This window comes from Triturus cristatus, chromosome 1_2 (genome assembly GCF_964204655.1).
Source record: "Triturus cristatus chromosome 1_2, aTriCri1.1, whole genome shotgun sequence".
Lineage (NCBI taxonomy): Eukaryota > Metazoa > Chordata > Amphibia > Caudata > Salamandridae > Triturus > Triturus cristatus.
Window position 1 is genome coordinate 238,331,564 of NC_140580.1, and position 17,900 is coordinate 238,349,463.

Consider the following 17,900-nt stretch of genomic DNA (forward strand, 5'->3'; position numbering starts at 1 on the left):
CTGGCGAGCCTGTCCTTTGGTGAAGATTTTTGATATGGCTGAGGACGCCAAACGTCTTATCTAGCTGGGCCCAACGCGCCATTATCTTTTTAGGGAATGCGAACTGCGCTATCTCGACTGAGAGGTGCAGATCGCTTCTCATTAAGTTGGACCCGAAGTTGGGCGAACTGGCCACTTCTGAGGCAGGTCAGGTGGTCCAGGGCAGCCTTTCCGGTGATCCATTTGTCAAAGAACATAGTAAGTTTGTGATCCGTTCAACTCCCTGGAGAAGGCGCAGTCCACTGTGAAGCGCATTTTTAACGCGCACATTTTCAGCGGGGCTGGTCGTGGCAGGGGGCGCTCGACTAGCCAGTTCTCAGAGACAGCCTCCGGCAGAGGACAACAGTCCCAACGAGGACAATATCAGGATTCATAACGCTTTGGGAGATTCTAACCGACCAGAATTCCCCCCCGACGCCAGCGTAATGGAGGAAGAGGTGGCGGTGCCCCTTCCGCTCACGGTGAGTTCTATTATTGTATCATGTCATTGCTGGGGGGGCAGGCTGGCCCTTTTCGTAGACAATTGGAGGTCCCTAACATCAGGCGCTTGGGTGCTTCAGACTGTGCAGGGGTTTCACATCGAACTTTTTGATTCCCCAGTCCAGGCCTCTCCTCTGACTCCTAGAAGATTCTCAGGCAGGGAGGCGGCCTTGATACACCACAAGGTCCAGGAACTCCTGGGCAAAGGGGCAATATGCCACTCTACCACTCATCCCGGGGCCTTTCTAAGCAACATCTTTCTAGTTCAGTAACATGATGGCGGTCAACGCCTGGTGATAAACCTTCGGGAATTCAAGAAATGACTCGTCTACCGGCACTTCAAAATGGAGGGGATTAATCTACTCCGCGACTTGCTGCCTCCCAACGACTGGATGGTCCGTTTGGATCGCAAGGACGCCTACCTGACGGTCCCAATCTTCCCTCCCCACTGTCAGTTCCTGCAGTTCCAATGGGAAGGCCAAACTTTCAAGTTCACCTCTCTTCCCTTCGGCCGGTCGTCGTCCCCCTGGTGTTTCACCAAGATCTTACATCCAGTGGTGGAGTCCCTATGGGCACAGGGTATGAGAATGAGTGTCTATCTAGACAACATGCTCTCTATGCATCAGTGCCCACAGACTCGGACGCATCAGTTGCGATCAGCGGTCCTTCTCCTTCAGTCCTTGGGGTTCGTCATAAACCAAGCAAAGTCTAGCCTCCACCCCACTCGCTCGATCACTTTCCAGGGTTTTGTGATCAACTCGGTGGAAGCTACCCTGAGTCTCGCATCCAGGAAGATGGAGAAGATCCGCCACGAGATTCGGCAGCTGCTTCGGAAGCAGCTCACATCCCTGCGAAATATCGCCAGAGTGTTCGGCCTGTTGTCAGCCTGGATCCAGGCCATCTTTCCGGGACCTCTACATTTCAGGGCGAATCAGAGACTCAAAGCGTTCCATTTACATAGGGGCATGTCTTACGCCCAGAGAGTCCCTCTGTCCGAGGAGGTCAGGGCCGAACTACAGTGGTGGCTCTCTCACATGGAGGCGTGGAACGGTGGAGCCATTTATGGTTACCTTCCGGACATGGTGATAGAGTCCAACGCCAGCGGCTCAGGTTGGTGTGCGGGTTGTGGAGAGTTCACCACAGGAAGAGGTTGGTCCGCCGCGGAACGTTCCCTCCACATCAACTGCTTAGAGCTCATAGCGGGCTCGTTCGCGGTTTGTTGTTGGACCAGAGACCGAGCTCACTCCTGTGTCCACCTCAAGATGGACAATGTGGTAGCAGTTCGCTACATCAATCATCTGGGAGGGAAACGCTCCAAGGCCTTGGCGGATTTAGCAAAGGACTTTGGGGAGTACTGCCTGTCCCATCAGGTGTCTGATTACGGAACATCTACTGGGAGTGGCCAATCAGGTGGCCGATTGGCAATACAGACGCCTTCGGGACTCGAGCCTCTGGAAACGGTTTCCTTCGGTGTTTCGGAGGTTGCAGGTCCAGTGGGGTCCTTTTTCTGTCAACCTCTTTGCCGCTCGCCTAGTTCACCAGCTTCCCCGATACTTCAGCTGGAGGCCGGCCCTTGGGGCAACAGCCACCGATGCGTTCCTACAGGATTGGTTTCAGGAGAGAGGTTATGCCTTTTCCCCCTTCACCATGATGAGGCTGACGCAGTTGTAGTAGCCATGGAGGACCAGTACTCCCCTAAATCAATTTTAAGCAATAACGTTTGGACGTAGGATAGCCATTTGACTTTGGCACAACCAGCCAGTGATGCACCTCCTCCAGGGCTTTTATTTCAGCTATGACATTGGAAGGCGCTGATTTTGGAATGCTGCGTGCAGGGCGGCTAACCCTAAATCTGGTGGATGATCCAATATTTCAGCTGTGGTGAGATGGCCTACAGGCTTCGGGTGAGGAGGTGATTCTGAAAGATGGTGGCGGGGAAAGGAAGCCATAAACACGGAATGGTTGGGGGAGGGAAATGCTATGAAAGTCTGAAATAAACAAGGAGGCACAGCAGCTGCCACCCTGCTTCTCCCTCCCGAGGCAAAACGCCGTGGGAGTGAACATTTCAAAAGAGGTGGGACATGCACCCACGTTTAGCTATTTGCGTGCCTTCATTAAAGAAAGACACACGCAAAAGTCAATCCAATGTGTGGGAGGAGTCACACCCACACAGAGCAGTTACAAGAAGCCTTGCAGAGGAGCGCTGCTAGGCTCGACCTAAAAAGGCTCCCATTGAGAATTAGGTTTAAAAACAAAAAAAGATTAAGTGACCCCTCACATTCTGGAATTCCCTGTAGTGGACATGGGCCCAATATGCATCCATAAGTGCAGACCTGGATAAACCAACTGTAGTAGCCATGGAGGACCAGTACTCACCTAAATCAATATGAACCAATAACGTTTGGACATAAGATAGCCATTTGATTTTGGCAGAACCAGCCAGTGATGCACCTCCTCCAGGGCTTCACGATAATCCTTCAGGTCTCCAGAATATTTCAGTCTTCTCCAGTAGAGTAGCCGCCTTAGTTAGGCCTTTTGTATTATTGAGTTTAAGGCCATGTCCCTACTAAATGGTATTAGTGGAGTTTTATTAGGGAGGTTAGTCAGTGCAAAATCTAAATATAATATGGGAAATAAAATGTAATATGGAGTTGACTGTCAATTTCATGTTGCAAATGCTATTTTTGAGAAACCATGTGCGTAACCGTGAAGTGAATTTTCTTTTTACTAGTAGTACTACTGTTAAACAATGAAAGTTACAATGTAATATGTGCTAATTTTTTAGTCATGTGGATATTCGGTGACTAATAATGTGTAGGTATTTTGCTAACTGGTGATAAACAAAAATAAGCGGAGTTGGAGCGCAAGTATTAAAAGAGTTTTGACTAAGTTCTTCAGACTGTTGCTGGATGGACAGAATGCACAGATCTAAAATCCAGAATGAATGCTCTGGCATTATATGTTTACTCCACCTTTTAGACTGATAAAGTAATTCCTCTAACTCTTGCACACTTTTTTAAGCCCCCTTATTCTTTTCCCCAACTTAGGGCAGTGACTTTGAAGGACATAAGGTTGATTTCCTTTACACGTCACAAATATTCATGGAGGTGAAATTACTATGGTTTAGTTCTAAATGAAGTAACATGTTGAGATTGTAATTCTCTCTACTAAGCCTCTGCATTTACTTATTTTGACTGTTGAGGATGATATTAGAATCAGACATTAGTTTACTGTGAATCAGAAATTAGTATACCGTGGAACAACTACCTCAAGTGAAACAGGTTCTGCTGTTGTGTCATTTCAGGACCTTCGTTTTAGGCTCATTATTAAATTAGATTCACAAAAAGAAGCTATTAAGTTTAGTTGTGTAATTATATACCATTTGTGGTAAAATATTTACAGCAAATGCACCTAACAGAACTCGAGCAGCTGTTTGCAATACTTTGTGCTATTTAGCAAGAAATGGTTTCTCATATCAAAAAGTGACAAATGTTGCACTAAAATAAAGCTCTAGATGTTCGATTTCTAGTTTGCATGCTTTTGAATAATTCTGCTGAAATTTCACACAATTACATAATTTTTGCACGGCCCTACTATTGATTTGCCAACTATGCCACACTATAGAGGCTCCCCTTGCAAATCAGGACTGATCCTGCTCCTCATAGTAACAGTCCATCAGGACCAAAGCAGATTTGCATATGGCTGGGGTAGCATGGTTGGAAAAAAAAAAAGATTACGACTTGGAATGAGGCTCATTGCAACTGCCCAGACATGGGCCAACTGCTCACTGTGAAAATGGAACCAACCTACACCTGGCTGAATAGGTTCAAATAGGCCGAAATTGGTCTTGGGCTCCTTGTGTTCCTGGGAGGACTTGATTTAGCAGTTAAAGCTAGTGCGTATCTGATTGGCATATGGTAGGGTCTAATCTGAGGTGTTCTGGTGGGCAAAACATGATGGGATGAATGCTACCCAGAGATATTGACAGTCAAATCTATTTGAAAGCATTCTTCCCATTACCTTTTGTGTGTTTGACAGGTGCCTATCACAACATTCAAGATTATGATTTGATTATACCCTTTCTAATCAGAGTTGCGTGGCTGGTCTTCAATAAATTCAACAATTATGGTATGTTTGAAAATACCTTATCTGTTGAATTAATAACACAGCTGTTGAACGAAATTCAGATAATAATAAAGTTAAAATCTTCAACACAGAGATGGACAGCCAAGGAAGAATTAATAGAAAGGCTAAACATTCCACCCTTTTGGTGATGGCAGTGAGCTGCTAGAACCATATTTCATATGGAATGGTAAGAATGAACCTTCACATACAGTGCACATAAACTCCAGAATAGTGATCTATATTGTGGAAATAGGTCAGACCTACTATAACCTGTGCTCCACAGACATGTTAATTGCAAAAAAAAAAAAACAGTTGATGGACAGAATGCAGAACAATGTCTTACATTCACCCCAGTACAGAGATTTGGGCTCAAATCCATCGTTTTTTTGCTCACCATGCCATTCCAGTTTGAACCCAGCCATATGCAAGTCAGTCTTAACCCAGTGCCTCATGGGAACAGTCCAGCCCGAACTGCCAAGCCAGGTCCTCCCTGGACTGGAAACAAGCACCCTAGGACCGGTTTCGGGGTTTCACCTCTCTTCAGCCAGGATAGCTTGATTCCAGTGGCATGGAGACTGTTCCCATGAGGCACAGAGTCAGACTGATTTGCATATGGCCATGTCTGAACTGGAGTGGCGGAGTGAGCTAAAGAATGATGATGGATTAAACCCAGATCAGTTGACTGGGGGTGAGTGCTTGCAATGTTCAACACTCCGTCCATCATCCCCTTTGGTTTTGCTTTGTTCGCTTTAAGTTGCTAGGGTATGCCCCGACGTGGGTCCCTTGCTCACTTTGCCATTGGATTCAAGCTAGCCTGGCTGATTAGCCAGAAACCGGTCCCAGGATGCTTATTTCCGGTCCAGGGAAGACATGGCTTGGCAGTTCGGGCTGGACTGTTCCCATGAGGCACAGGGTCAGACTGATTTGCATACGGCCATGTCTGAACTGGGATGGCGGAGTGAGCTAAAGAATGATGGATTAAACCCAGATCAGTTGACTGGGGGCGAGTGCTTGCAATGTTCAACACTCCGTCCATCATCCCCTTTGGTTTTGCCACAGACATGTTAAGTCAGTGTTGGAAATATGCACTGATACCTGGAATGTTGCAGGGTTTTTTCACCAACCTTTGTTTCCATATGGTAATGTACTTACTGAATAAGTTATCATGCTCCAAGTGAAGTAATTATGCAAGGCTACTATAGCTTTGTTAGCTCCGCCTTACATAGTCACAGGGGTCATTCAAAGAGTGGTCTGTTGACTGCCGTTTCAAGGAATGTGTGTAGCCCGTATCCACATGGCATAATGTGTGATCTCTGACCTGTGGACTCTTTAACCTGGCCTATACCGTATACCTTGCCCATGCAGGACATATTTTAGAATATATTAAAAATGTTTTTACCTTAGGTAACAATCTTTTTAGTGGATACCGTACCTACCTGCAGATTCCTAACCTTTTGAATATCCCAGGTGTAGGACTGAATCTGGAAACTTTTCAATAGCTCTCCATGTCGGTAGGGGGCGCTGGCAGAGGTGTCATCATGAGGCCACTGGAGCCCTAAATTGGCGCTCTGGCCTCAGTTTCCCATTAATTTTCTATGCACCTTTCAGGCAGATGTATGAGAACATCAGATTAATCAGAAGCAGCAAAATATACAGACTGGGAACCTTAAAAAGATTTACTTTCAAACAGCCATGAAACTAGAAGGGTGGGTCAGTGAGGAATTTGCAAGTGGAGTATCCACCAGATGTACTTTCCTTTGTCAACAGTCTATTTTTCTTCAGATGGATACTTCTACCTGCAGATTACTCACCTTTGAATACATTTCCCAAGCAGTACCCAACCAGGAAGTGGTTGCATTGCTGGTTACACTAAGAAATCCTTCTGGACTGACATGCGAAGTGACCTTCCCTTAGCACTTCCAAGTCCAAGCACTAATGCTTTGTGAAAGTTTGGAAGGAAGCCCAAGTTACCACCTTGCAGTTTTCTTCAACCAGGACCCCTCTTACCAGAACCTAGGTAGAAGACTGTTCTAATAGAATGTGCCCTGATGCCTTCCAATGGCTCCTTGTGGGCAAAGGCATATCACACTTTAACGCACAAAACAATCTAACACAACGTCCTCTTGCATACTGCCCTGCCCTTTAGTTGTTCGTCAATTCTGAACTCCCTGGTTCTTTCTACATAGAAGCTGACCTCTCTCTTGGGAGTCTTGTCTGTGGAGCCTCTCCTCCTCCTTTCTGGAGGTGGAGGACAGATGTGTTGGCTGCTTCCATCAAGCCATTAAACCTGTATCATATCAGAATTATAGGTTATATGCTGGATTATGGAATGGACTGTGTAGTATGCTAGTGAGTCTCTCTTTTGGAAAATAGTTGTGATATTTTTGCGATATGTTGATTTTGGGATTGCTGCAACACTGAGTTTGATGATCGTTTAGATACGTCCAGCCTAGAAAAAATGCAATGTACTGTTTAAATTGTGACCAGTTGTGGGTTTTTTTTTTTTTTTCATGACAGCAGGGCTACTTGAACTGAGAGAATTACCATTGTTTAGTCTAGCATTTTGTATAACTTTTGGAGAAACCAGTTCAGAACTCTGAGGTCTAGGAACCGAATAGGGCTGCTCTCCTCCTTCATGGTCAGGGAGTAGCACCACTTGCCCCATTCCGGCTCTGGCATTATTCCAACTACTCCTTTTTGCAGTAAACTTTCTAACTCCTGCTGAAGAATCTGCAAGTGGTCTGGAGAAAGGAAGGAAGAGGGATGAAGGAGTGGAGGGGCCTGCTGAAACTATAGTATTTTAGAAAACAGTGGTTCAGAATTGGCCAGCACAGTCCAAGGTAGGTAGTCACCGTTAAGGTGACAAAGTACCACAGTTTTATTTGATAATCAATATCTCAAGGAGCGAGAAGTAATATGCACAGGAACACGAAGATCAGAATAACCCGAGTTATTTATCTTTAGACAGATTATTCAAAAAATCAGGTGCTCACATACATAAGTGACAAAAAGCATAACGTGAAAAAGTGACGGTGACTTAAAAACAAACATCACATTGACAACATATAGGAGAACTCCTCAAGAAATTTATGCAAAGTGTTATGTTAAGAGTTTTTATAAAGCGCTCGTACACCAAACGGTTTCATGGCGCTAGTGGGAGAGATGCGGCAGAAGTGTAATGTGTGACTTATTCATATGCCTGTGTAAATAGAAGGGTTTTAAGAAGGGTTCTAAATCGGGAAAGAGAGGTTGCAAGCCTGAGCTCAATGGGAAGGGAGTTCCAGAGTTGGGGGGAAGGGAGAGAGAAGCTAAGGCTGCCGTGTTTTTTCCGTTTAAAGGGGGGACAAGGAAGTTTGAGTTAGAGGAACGGAGAGCGCGTGACGGAATGTAGCGACGTATCAGGGATGAGATAAAGGCTGGGCCTAGGCCGACTAGGGCTTTGAAGATAGTGCAGCCCAGTTTGAATATACAGCGTTTTGCTACTGGAAGCCAGTGAAGGCTCTTCATCAAGGGGTGGACATGTTGATGTCTCAGTTGTTGGAAGACGAGTCTGGCTGCTTGGTTCTGAACCAGTTGTAGACAGTGAAGCTGGTAGACCGGAATGCCAACATACAGTGAGTTTGCATAGTCGATACGGAAGATAACTAGGGCCATGAGAACCAAGGTGAGGGCCTCGGTGGTCAGAAATCTAGAGATCTTTCGGAGTCTGCGAAGGTGAAAAAAACAAGAGGATACCACAGCGCTGATTTGAGCTTTCATGGATAGGCCTTTACTTATAATGACTCCAAGGCTTTTCACAGAGTCAGCAGGTTGGGGGGGGGGGGGGGGGGGGTTGCCTAGGGTAGGTGGCCAGAAATTGTCATTCCAGGGGTTGGAGGTACTGCCAGTCAAAACAAGCTCAGTTTTGTCAGGGTTGAGTTTCAGTTGACTGGCATTCATCCAATTACTAATGAGACATAGGGTAGCCTGAAACCTAGAGAGAGACGTGGTGGAGGAATCAATTTTAAACACTAGTTGAAGATCATCGGCATAGTTAAAGGTAGCCACCTCACAGTTACGTAGGGAACGGATCAGGGGGAGCATGTACAGATTAAAAAGAAGGGGGGAAAGAGAGGATCCCTGGGGGACTCCGCAGTTAAGGCTTGCCCTCCTAGCTGAAAAAGTGGCTAGGCGGACAGCCTGAGATCGGTTTTCAAGAAAGGAGGAGATCCATTTCAGGGCGGCACCCTGGATGCCAGCGTTCCCGACACGGTCGATCAAGAGATTATGATCGACCGTGTCGAACACGGCAGAAAGATCCAGGAGGATAAGGGCCTGAGGGATGTTATTATCGGCCCCCTTTCTGAGTTCGTTCATGACTGCAAGTATGACCAGCTCTGTGGAATGAGCTGGTCTGAAGCCAGCCTGCTGGGGATCGAGATATAGCGAGAGTTCAATAAAGGAACTGAGACATTTGGTGACGTGCGCTTCTAGAATCTTACTGAGGTAAGGAAGTAGGGAAATCGGACGATAGTTAGTGAGATTTGAAGGGTCGGCGTTGTTTTTTTTTTTTAAGGATGGGGACAACCCGGCGACTTTAAAAGAGTCGGGAACTAGGCCTAGTTTCAAAGATTTATTGAGAAGTGCTAAAGGGGAATCGGGACATGTGGAGAATGCTTCTTGAAGGAAGTGAGGAGGACAAGGGTCTGTAGGGGAGCCGGATCCAACCTTCTTTACAAGTGCAAGAAATTCCTCTTTCGAGATCAGAGGTATCTGATCTAGTACCTGTGAATTCTTGAACTAGATCAGGAATTTGTAGGGGGAGCGGGCGGGGGGATACTGTTTTTGATAGTGACGATTTTCTGCAAGAAATAATCATTTAGAGCATCACATAACAGTTGGGAAGGGAGTGGTTTGGCAGTTACTCTGTCAGGCAGAGATAGTTCGTCCACAATAGCAAATATGTCTTTAGTTTAAGTTGCTGAGTTGGTGATTTTCAAAGAGAAATACGTGGATTTGGCCTGAATAATGGATTTTTTATAGTCATTTAAAAGGCTAATGTACGTGGCTTTTCTTTCCAGGGAGTAGTTGCGTCTCCAGCTGCGTTCCGCCTGTCTAAGCGCTAGTTTCTTTATTTTTAGGTCATTAGAAAACCAGCGTTGGGCATCGTGAGGACGTTTGAGTGAAGATAGTTTAAAGGGAGCAACAGCATTGCTGGCTGAGTCAAGCCAGCACTTAATGGCGGTAGCCTGATTGTTAAGGCAGTCCGTCTCGACAGGGATGGAGGTCATTAGTAGGGAGCGAAACTCGTCCTTATTGGCCCGATTCCAATTTCTGGCCCAGTGCTTGCCCAGAGTCGGGGGTTTAGCGAGGGACGAGCAGTCCAGGGAGAAATGGATGATATGATGGTCTGACCAGGGACATGGGGAGATGGAGGGGGGAGTGATAGTTAAGGGGTTCTTATTGTAGGGGGTCGACGGCGTCTCGATCTCAGTTAATCGAGATCATCCTCCGGACATAGAAGTAGTGAGCAAGCTGAATTAAGAGCCTGGTGGAAGCCGGGGAAAATTACAAGGATGAATACAGATACGCCGCAGGGTGCATGGAAAGAAAGCACACAGTGCTAGAGCTGTCTACCTACCTTGGACCGTGCTGACCAATTCCGAATCACTGTTTTCTAAAATATTCATCCACCCCAGTTACGCACATCGGGGTCCCCTTGTTCTCTTACTACATGCTGAAACTATAGGACATACCCCTTTTTAGGATTAGAGTATATTTTGAAAAAATACAATTATACTGATAACAAATAATTTTCTCCAAGACAGATTGAAAATAATAACCTTTCAACATTTAATATATTTCTTTGGGTAAAGAAAATTCCATGAACTTACTTGGGATAAGTGCTACTGGTCTTACTTTCAATGATGATCCAATAACGATTAGAAGATCCACTTCATCTTTGTCATACTTCATAGCTCTGTGAAACTGTTCAGGTAGATTTTCACCAAAGAAAACTATGTCTGGTTTCATAATGGCAAGTGGCTCATTAGGTGGACAACTTGAACAACGTGGTACAACCTGCACATTAGAACAAACAGAAAAGCAGTTTTTAATTAATTCTCTGCAGCACAAACAAAATTCAGATTAATGCTCACTCGTGGTCTTGCAGGAACACTGCAACAGCGTTGTGGCACCCAAAATTTCTGAAACATTGTGTTTCTCAGTTAAAGCTTTATTCCAGTCGCAGACCATGAAAGTAATTTCCGTATGCAGAAATGTAGTATGAGACAAATATTTTGCTCAGGGAATGTTTAAATTTAGCATGCCAACTGGGATGCCACAACAATTTCACATGGTAATGCTGGTGAATTTTAACCAAAGATTTCACAAACTCTCAGATGGTGAAACATCTGAAATTGGGGAGAATGCCGAATCTCTGTGCTCCTGGAAATTGCAAATTCATTCAGGAGGCAAAGTTACATACTTGAAATCCTAGCTCCTCTCAAGGGGAATGAAAAATTTCCTAGCTATCGTAACAGAAAGTTTCAATTCTATTAAGGACTCAGAGGCGAGGATTATGCTTAAACTTTCTTTACTTTGAAGATAGCAGCCATTTTAAAGTCAACAACAACAACAACCATTCCCATGGTACATCGGGAATGACAGAAAAACAATAGTGTCCACGTCTAGAGTGCCCCCTGTTCCATAATCCAATCACAGGCTCCCTTAGGTACAGACAGTCCTCTCTCGCTGTTTAACCTCCTCTTTCATTGCTGTAGGCCAGCCAGCATGGAACTTCAGGAATCTTGCTTTCCAGAATCTCCTGAAACGCAAAAGAGAATATAAGCGGAAGTCGTGTCTAAGGTTTTAGCCTGCAAGGCAAACAAGCTCGACAGTATAGAACCCAAACCACCAGACTTCTTAAAAAATTCAACACACTAAACACTTTACTTACTCCAATACGGGGAGAGAAGGATTCAAAGGAGGAGAACTTTGTACCCTGGGTGGGATAATCCTCGCCTCCGAGTCCTTAATAGAATTGAAACTTTCCATTACGATAGCTAGGAAATTTTTCATTCTGTGTCAGGACCGGAGGCGAGGATTATGCTCGTTTAAAGCTTGCTCACCACCAAATGAGACATATCAAGGATAGGTTTAAAATTAAACCGTTTGAAAGTGGAGTCGGAAGACCAGTCCACAGCATTCAGAAGTGCAATGAGCAATTGCCGTTCCCCCGGAGGACGAAACTCCTCCGACATTTCCTCATATGCCTTGAGGCAAGACACCACGCACAGTTTCGGGGAATCTAGAAAAGACTGATAGGATATAGAACGTGTTCCACACTTCGTCCGTCTATGGATGGTAAAAGTAACCCCCTCAGGGGAAAAAATCCGACTGGTGACATCCAGGGCCCTGACATCGGAAACCCTTCTGCACGAAATCAGGCAGAGAAGCATCGCTAGCTTTGCCGATAGCTCCTTCCTCGAGAGGAACCTATTCGGTTGCCAGGATAAAAGCAAATGCAACACTCTGTTAACGTCCCACAGTTGGGAGTACCGCGGCTCCGGGGGTAGCGAGATCGGATGCCTCGAAGAAGGCGACAAACCAGGGGATGCTCACCCACCGGGGACCCGTCCAGCATGTTGTGGCCCGCCGAAATGGCCGAACGGAAGGTATTGATGGTTCTATAAGCCAAACCCTCCTCCGCCAGAGAGGCCAAAAAATTCAAGATGGAAATCACATCGGTTGCCTCGGGATTAAAATCCCGTCGCATACACCAACGACACCACCGTGGAACGGTACCGCTTGATTGTGCTGTCGGACCAGGACTTTGACATGAAGTTCTCAGCTGCTCTCGAAAGGCCTGGGACCGCTCAGCGTCCCCTGTAATACTCCATGCCATGAGGGCCAGGCAGCCCTGCTGTATCAATGGGTGAGGAACTCCGTCCGGACTGAGCAGAAGCGTTGGAAATAGGGGGGAGTGGGATTGGAGAATCCCAGGAAAGTTCCAGAAGAACTGGAAACCAGGCTTGAGACCTCCAAATCGGGGTGACAAGGACCACGTTCGCCATCTGACAACGCACCTGGGCGGAGACTCTTGTGATCATGGCAAACGGGGGAATGGCATAACCGCTCTCGGTCTGCCAGTCCTGTAGAAACGCATCCGTCTGCGCTGCTAGGGGATCCGGTCTCCAACTGAAAAACCGGGGCAGCTGGAAGTCCAGTCTGGAGGCGAAGAGGTCCACTGAGAAGGGACCCCAGAGGGATTGTAGATCCGCGAAAACCCCCGGATGCATTTTCCAAAGACTGCTGTCGTGGAGATGCCGGGACTGAAAGTCTGCCACTTGGTTGTCCCTGCCCGGGAGATACTCCGCCGTTACCGAAACATGGTGGGGTCCAGGCAATAATTCCCGAAATTTGCTGCCATGTCCGATAGTGCCCTGGAGCGCGTTCCCCCAAGATGGTTTATATACCGGACGGCTGATATATTGTCCATCTTGAGAAGCACACAAGAATGGATTGAGTACTTGGTCCAGCACTGGATCGCAAACGACCCCACCAGGAGCTCCAGACAGTTGATGTGCAACTGTTCCATAGGCGACCAAACAGTGCCGGTAGCGAAGTCGCCACACCGCGCGCCCCAGCCTGATCTGCTGGCGTCGGACTCAATACTGATATCTGTCAATGAACCGAAAATTGCCCGTCCATTCCAAGCCTCCATGTTGGAAAGCCACCACTGAATCTCCTCTCTGGCCTCCGCCGAAAGAGGTACTTTCCGTGAATAGGATAGACCTCTCCGAGGGTGCTGCACTTTGAGACACTGTAAGGCTCTGTAATGGAGAGGGCCCGGAAAAATGGCTTGGATGGACGCTGAGAGCAGGCCCACCAAGCGAGCTATCTGTCTGAGGGAGAGCTGCTGCTGAGCAAGCGCTCTCCTCAATTCGTGACGGACTTTCGTCATCTTCCGAGAAGGAAGGCTTAGCGTAGCGGCCACCGAATCGATGGAGAACCCTAGGAAAACCACACTTTGGGTAGGGACGAGCGTTGACTTTGTCTCGTTGATTATGAAGCCCAAGCTCTGCAGTAAATTTACCGCCGTCTGCAGATGACGAGAAAGGGTCGCGGGACATTGAGCCATCAGCAAAATGTCGTCCAGATACACTATGAGCCGCATTCCGGCTGCGCGTAGGCATTCGATTACCGGGCGCAAAACCTTGGTGAAGCACCAAGGAGCCGAGGATAGACCGAAAGGAAGAGTGGAGAACTCGTAGACCGCGTCCCTCCAAAGAAACTGTAGGAACCTCCGATGGGGAGGAAAAATTGGAATGGTCAAAAACGCATCCTTTAGATCTAGGCGCGCCAGCCAATCGTTGGGCCTGAGGGGATCCCGAAGAAGATGGATTCCTTCCATCTTGAAGTGGCGGTAGACTAACCACTCGTTGAACTCGTGCAGATTGATCACGGGCCTTTGCCCAGCGTCCGCCTTGTCTACCAGAAAGAGATTGCGGAGGAACCCGTGCGCATGAATAGTGGGTCGCACCACCGCCCCCTTGAGCAACAGCGCCTGGACCTCTTGATCTACTAAGGCTCTACCGAGAAGACTAGGGGACGCGGCGGAGCCTTCTGTAAAGGCTCCCCGTGGAACTCGATATGAAATCCCTGGACAGTCTGGAGTACACACGCGTCGCCTGTGACAGAAGTCCAAGCCTGGAAAAAACGCGCCAGTCGGCCCCCCACTTTTAGTTGGGAAGAAGGGAGAACACTTACCGGAAGAACTGGAGACGCCAACGCCTCTGCCACCACGGTTCTTCCCTCGCCGTCCCCTTGTCCGGTAGAAGTTCCCGAATCTGGCCTGGTCTTGTTACGACGACTGGTTGGCGCCTCCTCTCTGCTAATTTGGGCGGCCGGACGAGCGGCCCCTGCCTCGACCGGCCCCCCTGAAAACCCGTGGACGAAAGACCTTACGAATGGAGTATTGCGCTCTGTCCAACGTTGTGAAGTTGTTCACAAAGCGCCCTAACTCCTTCATGAAGGGCTCACCAAAGAGGCCGCCCTTGGCAACCAGGCCCGCCTCGGAGTCTGCTAAATCCCCCAGCTTGGGGTCCACCTTAATCAGCAGGGATCTGTGCCTCTCAGTCGACAGCGCGCAGTTTGCGTTTCCCAAGAAGATTACCACACGTTGGGCCCAAGAGGAGAGGTTGTCTGGAGATATTAGAGCCCCCGATGCCTTAGATTCTTCGGCCATATCAAGAATTTTGGTGATAGGCCTGAGAATATCCAACAGTTTATCTTGGCAAGCCCGCCACGACCTGTCAATTTCCTTTTTGGGATCCTTGATAAACTTTTGTAGAAATGTCGCCATACGAGAATCAATTTCTGGAGTTGCCGCAACCTTGTCGTCCAACGACGGGCGCGGGCATTCTGCCCTAAGGCAATTACGGACTGAGGCCTCCAGAGGTCGACGAATGCAGCTAGCCACGTACTGGGCGACCTTGTCACAGGGCGCCCAGTCCGAGGACCTAGGGTGCAAAATATCTTTAAGATAGAGTATATCAGCGCAGAGGTTCTGGGACACCACGCCGGAATCCGAAGCGGCGGGCTCTGGCTGTGGCAAACCGCAAGGGAGAGACGGCGCGGCACCGTCATCACTCCCGAGACTCTGGACTCCTGGGGTAGGCGCTGCAGGAGGGCTTCTATTGGCCAAGAACGCCTGCTTGAGGCGGGCGAAGGCGTCAACGTCCACCCCAGCATCCTTGGTCCGCTTAGTGGGAGGTGGAAGGGAATCGTCATTGGGCGCAGTTGAAGGAAGAGAAGCCAGAATGGCTTGGGATACTCTGGCCAGCCTGTCGCAGGCTAGCTCAATTCTCCGGGAGAGGCGGTCTTCCAATGGAGCCATGGCCTGCTCCACCGTTTTATGAATGGAGGAGTCTACGGCGTCATAGAAGTCATCGTCCCACTGAAGCGCCGCAAGCGTGTCCTCATCCCACTGTTCGTCCTGGTCATCCAGGTAAGTAGGGTCGTCATAAGACTCCATTATACGGATACAAGGAGCAAGATGCCCAAAAGTATAGGTCAAAAATATACCACGTAATAAGTGGAAATCGAAGAGGAGGTTGACTCCGTGAAAGGAAAGCTGGGTGTCAGCCAAGTTAGGGCAAGCGAACTTGCGTGCAGGCACTAAGCCGTGGGACCCAACAGCCCTGGTGCAGTAATAAATGGGCAGCCTGTCCCCAAAGGTCCCAGCAGGATTTAACCCACTAATACAGACTCCGAAGAGCGTGGAAATTAATGGCCTAGGATACAGACCCCCGCGACTGGGTGCACTCTCCACCACAGTCCTGCAGAATATGACACTGACCTTGAGAGGTGTTCAGGGGGCGTAAATGTATTAAATGCCTAAAGGCAATGTACCGACCATATGAAAACGGCGTTGGGACAGGCAGAGGCTCGTTTGTTGCTACGCGTTCCGAGATTCAAGCGCGCGGAATCCTCGGAACGACAGCAACGTCAAGAGCGCGAAGACGCGCCCTCTAGCGGTGGAATGCGACACCGCGAGCCGCACCAAGATACGGCCGCTAGGGAGGAACACTCCCACGGCCGGAGAGCGAGTCAGCCGAGTAGCGGCTGACTCGCGTCGTAAGGAGGACCAGAATAATCCGGATAGCACCACAAAAAGACACGGAGTTTGCCAACCGCACAAAGGCCAAACACACAGAAGCGGCGTGAAACTGCAGAGCGCGCAGGCACCGGAGCGCCCGAGGTGAGGTAAGAAAACCGTTAACCCGTACGCGCTGGCAATACAGAAGGCAATTACAACACCATGAATGTACCGGCAACATCAAACGTCAATTTCAATACTAACAAAGCATATAAATTACCGGCAACATAAAACGTTCATTATCAATGTTAACAAAGCATATAAGAGCACAGAAAGAAAACATGACTTATCTCAGGCTGCAGCAGCACAGAAAGAGGAGGTTAAACAGCGAGAGAGGACTGTCTGTACCTAAGGGAGCCTGTGATTGGATTATGGAACAGGGGACACTCTAGACGTGGACACTATTGTTTTTCTGTCATTCCCGATGTACCATGGGAATGGTTGTTGTTGTTGACTTTAAAATGGCTGCTATCTTCAAAGTAAAGGAAGTTTAAGCATAATCCTCGCCTCCGGTCCGGACATAGAATTCAGTCTGATGCGATCCCGGAACATTTTTTAAAGAAACATCACGTTTCCCAAACTCTACAACTAAAAAAACAACACTTAGTTTTGTTTAAACCAATTAGCCAAAATGTTAAATCAACAGTACTTTTAGCTGAAAACATCACCTACAACAGTTCATACTAAGAGAATTAAAGAGAGGAAATTGGGCCCAAGGATACACAATACATTGAGCAAAACCAAAGGCTCAACCCAGCTCGCTTGAAAACAAACGAAAAATCAACTATTCCATCATGCCCAGCAGGGTGACAAGTTAGGACGTTTCCTGTTTGAGGAGAAAAAAAGAAAAAAAAAAAGAAAGAAAAAGAGGTAAGGTACATTTATATAGTAACCTAATCAAAACATAGTCCTAAACTGTGGACCTGGCTGGGGCTTTTATGAATTTAGAGAGACTATCAATGAAAAAGAACTAGGATTAGAGTAACTCTTCTATCACTGTTGAAGTCCCTATGATATTAATAGAAGGTAGAATAGACTAGCAACCTAACTCGCATGTAAAAGCATGATTAATGCTGCTAATTTCAAGCAAACTAAGAAAATAAGTCTGGCCTACAAAGGTATCTATTCTGGAGTCAGAGTCCAAACAATCTTGCTTAGCAAAGGTATGGACTGAACTCCAAGAAGCTGCATTACAAATCATTAATGGGGACATTGCTCATAAGAGCAGCAGTAGCTGCTTTTCCCTTGGGAACATAACAGGTAGCAATTCAAGAAACTACCCATCTTTCTAAAGTCTGTATAGAGCAGGCTAAACCTGCCCTGACAGCACAATAACTGACAAAGAGCAGTATGACCTCACAAATATCTTTAGTCTTGTCCAAATAACACAATGCGCTTTTGATATCAAGGGTGTGCAAATAATTCCTTACATGGGGATGTTGGATTGGGAAAAAATAGGCAAAGAATTAGTCTGATTAATGGGAAAGTCAGTAATAACCGATTCAGGGAAACGAAGGGAGAGTTCTTAATCACACTTTGTTACGATCAAAACAATTGGTTGGTTCATCGGAACAGACAATTTAAAGCACACTCGCCCTTCTGGAAAATTTAAGAG

The 17,900-nt window shown here is 47.3% G+C and overlaps 1 protein-coding gene across 6 annotated transcripts in view; it reads right to left on the reverse strand.

Annotated features, from left to right (window-relative positions):
* The window catches only part of SIRT1 (sirtuin 1), a 647,146-nt gene that overhangs the window by 232,949 nt on the left and 396,297 nt on the right, over nucleotides 1-17,900 (reverse strand). For all 6 annotated transcript variants that reach the window (XM_085603543.1, XM_085603538.1, XM_085603542.1 and 3 more), the window contains one exon: nucleotides 10,518-10,704. In XM_085603543.1, the coding sequence (XP_085459669.1) occupies nucleotides 10,518-10,704 (187 nt within the window). The remainder of the gene's footprint in view (nucleotides 1-10,517; nucleotides 10,705-17,900) is intronic.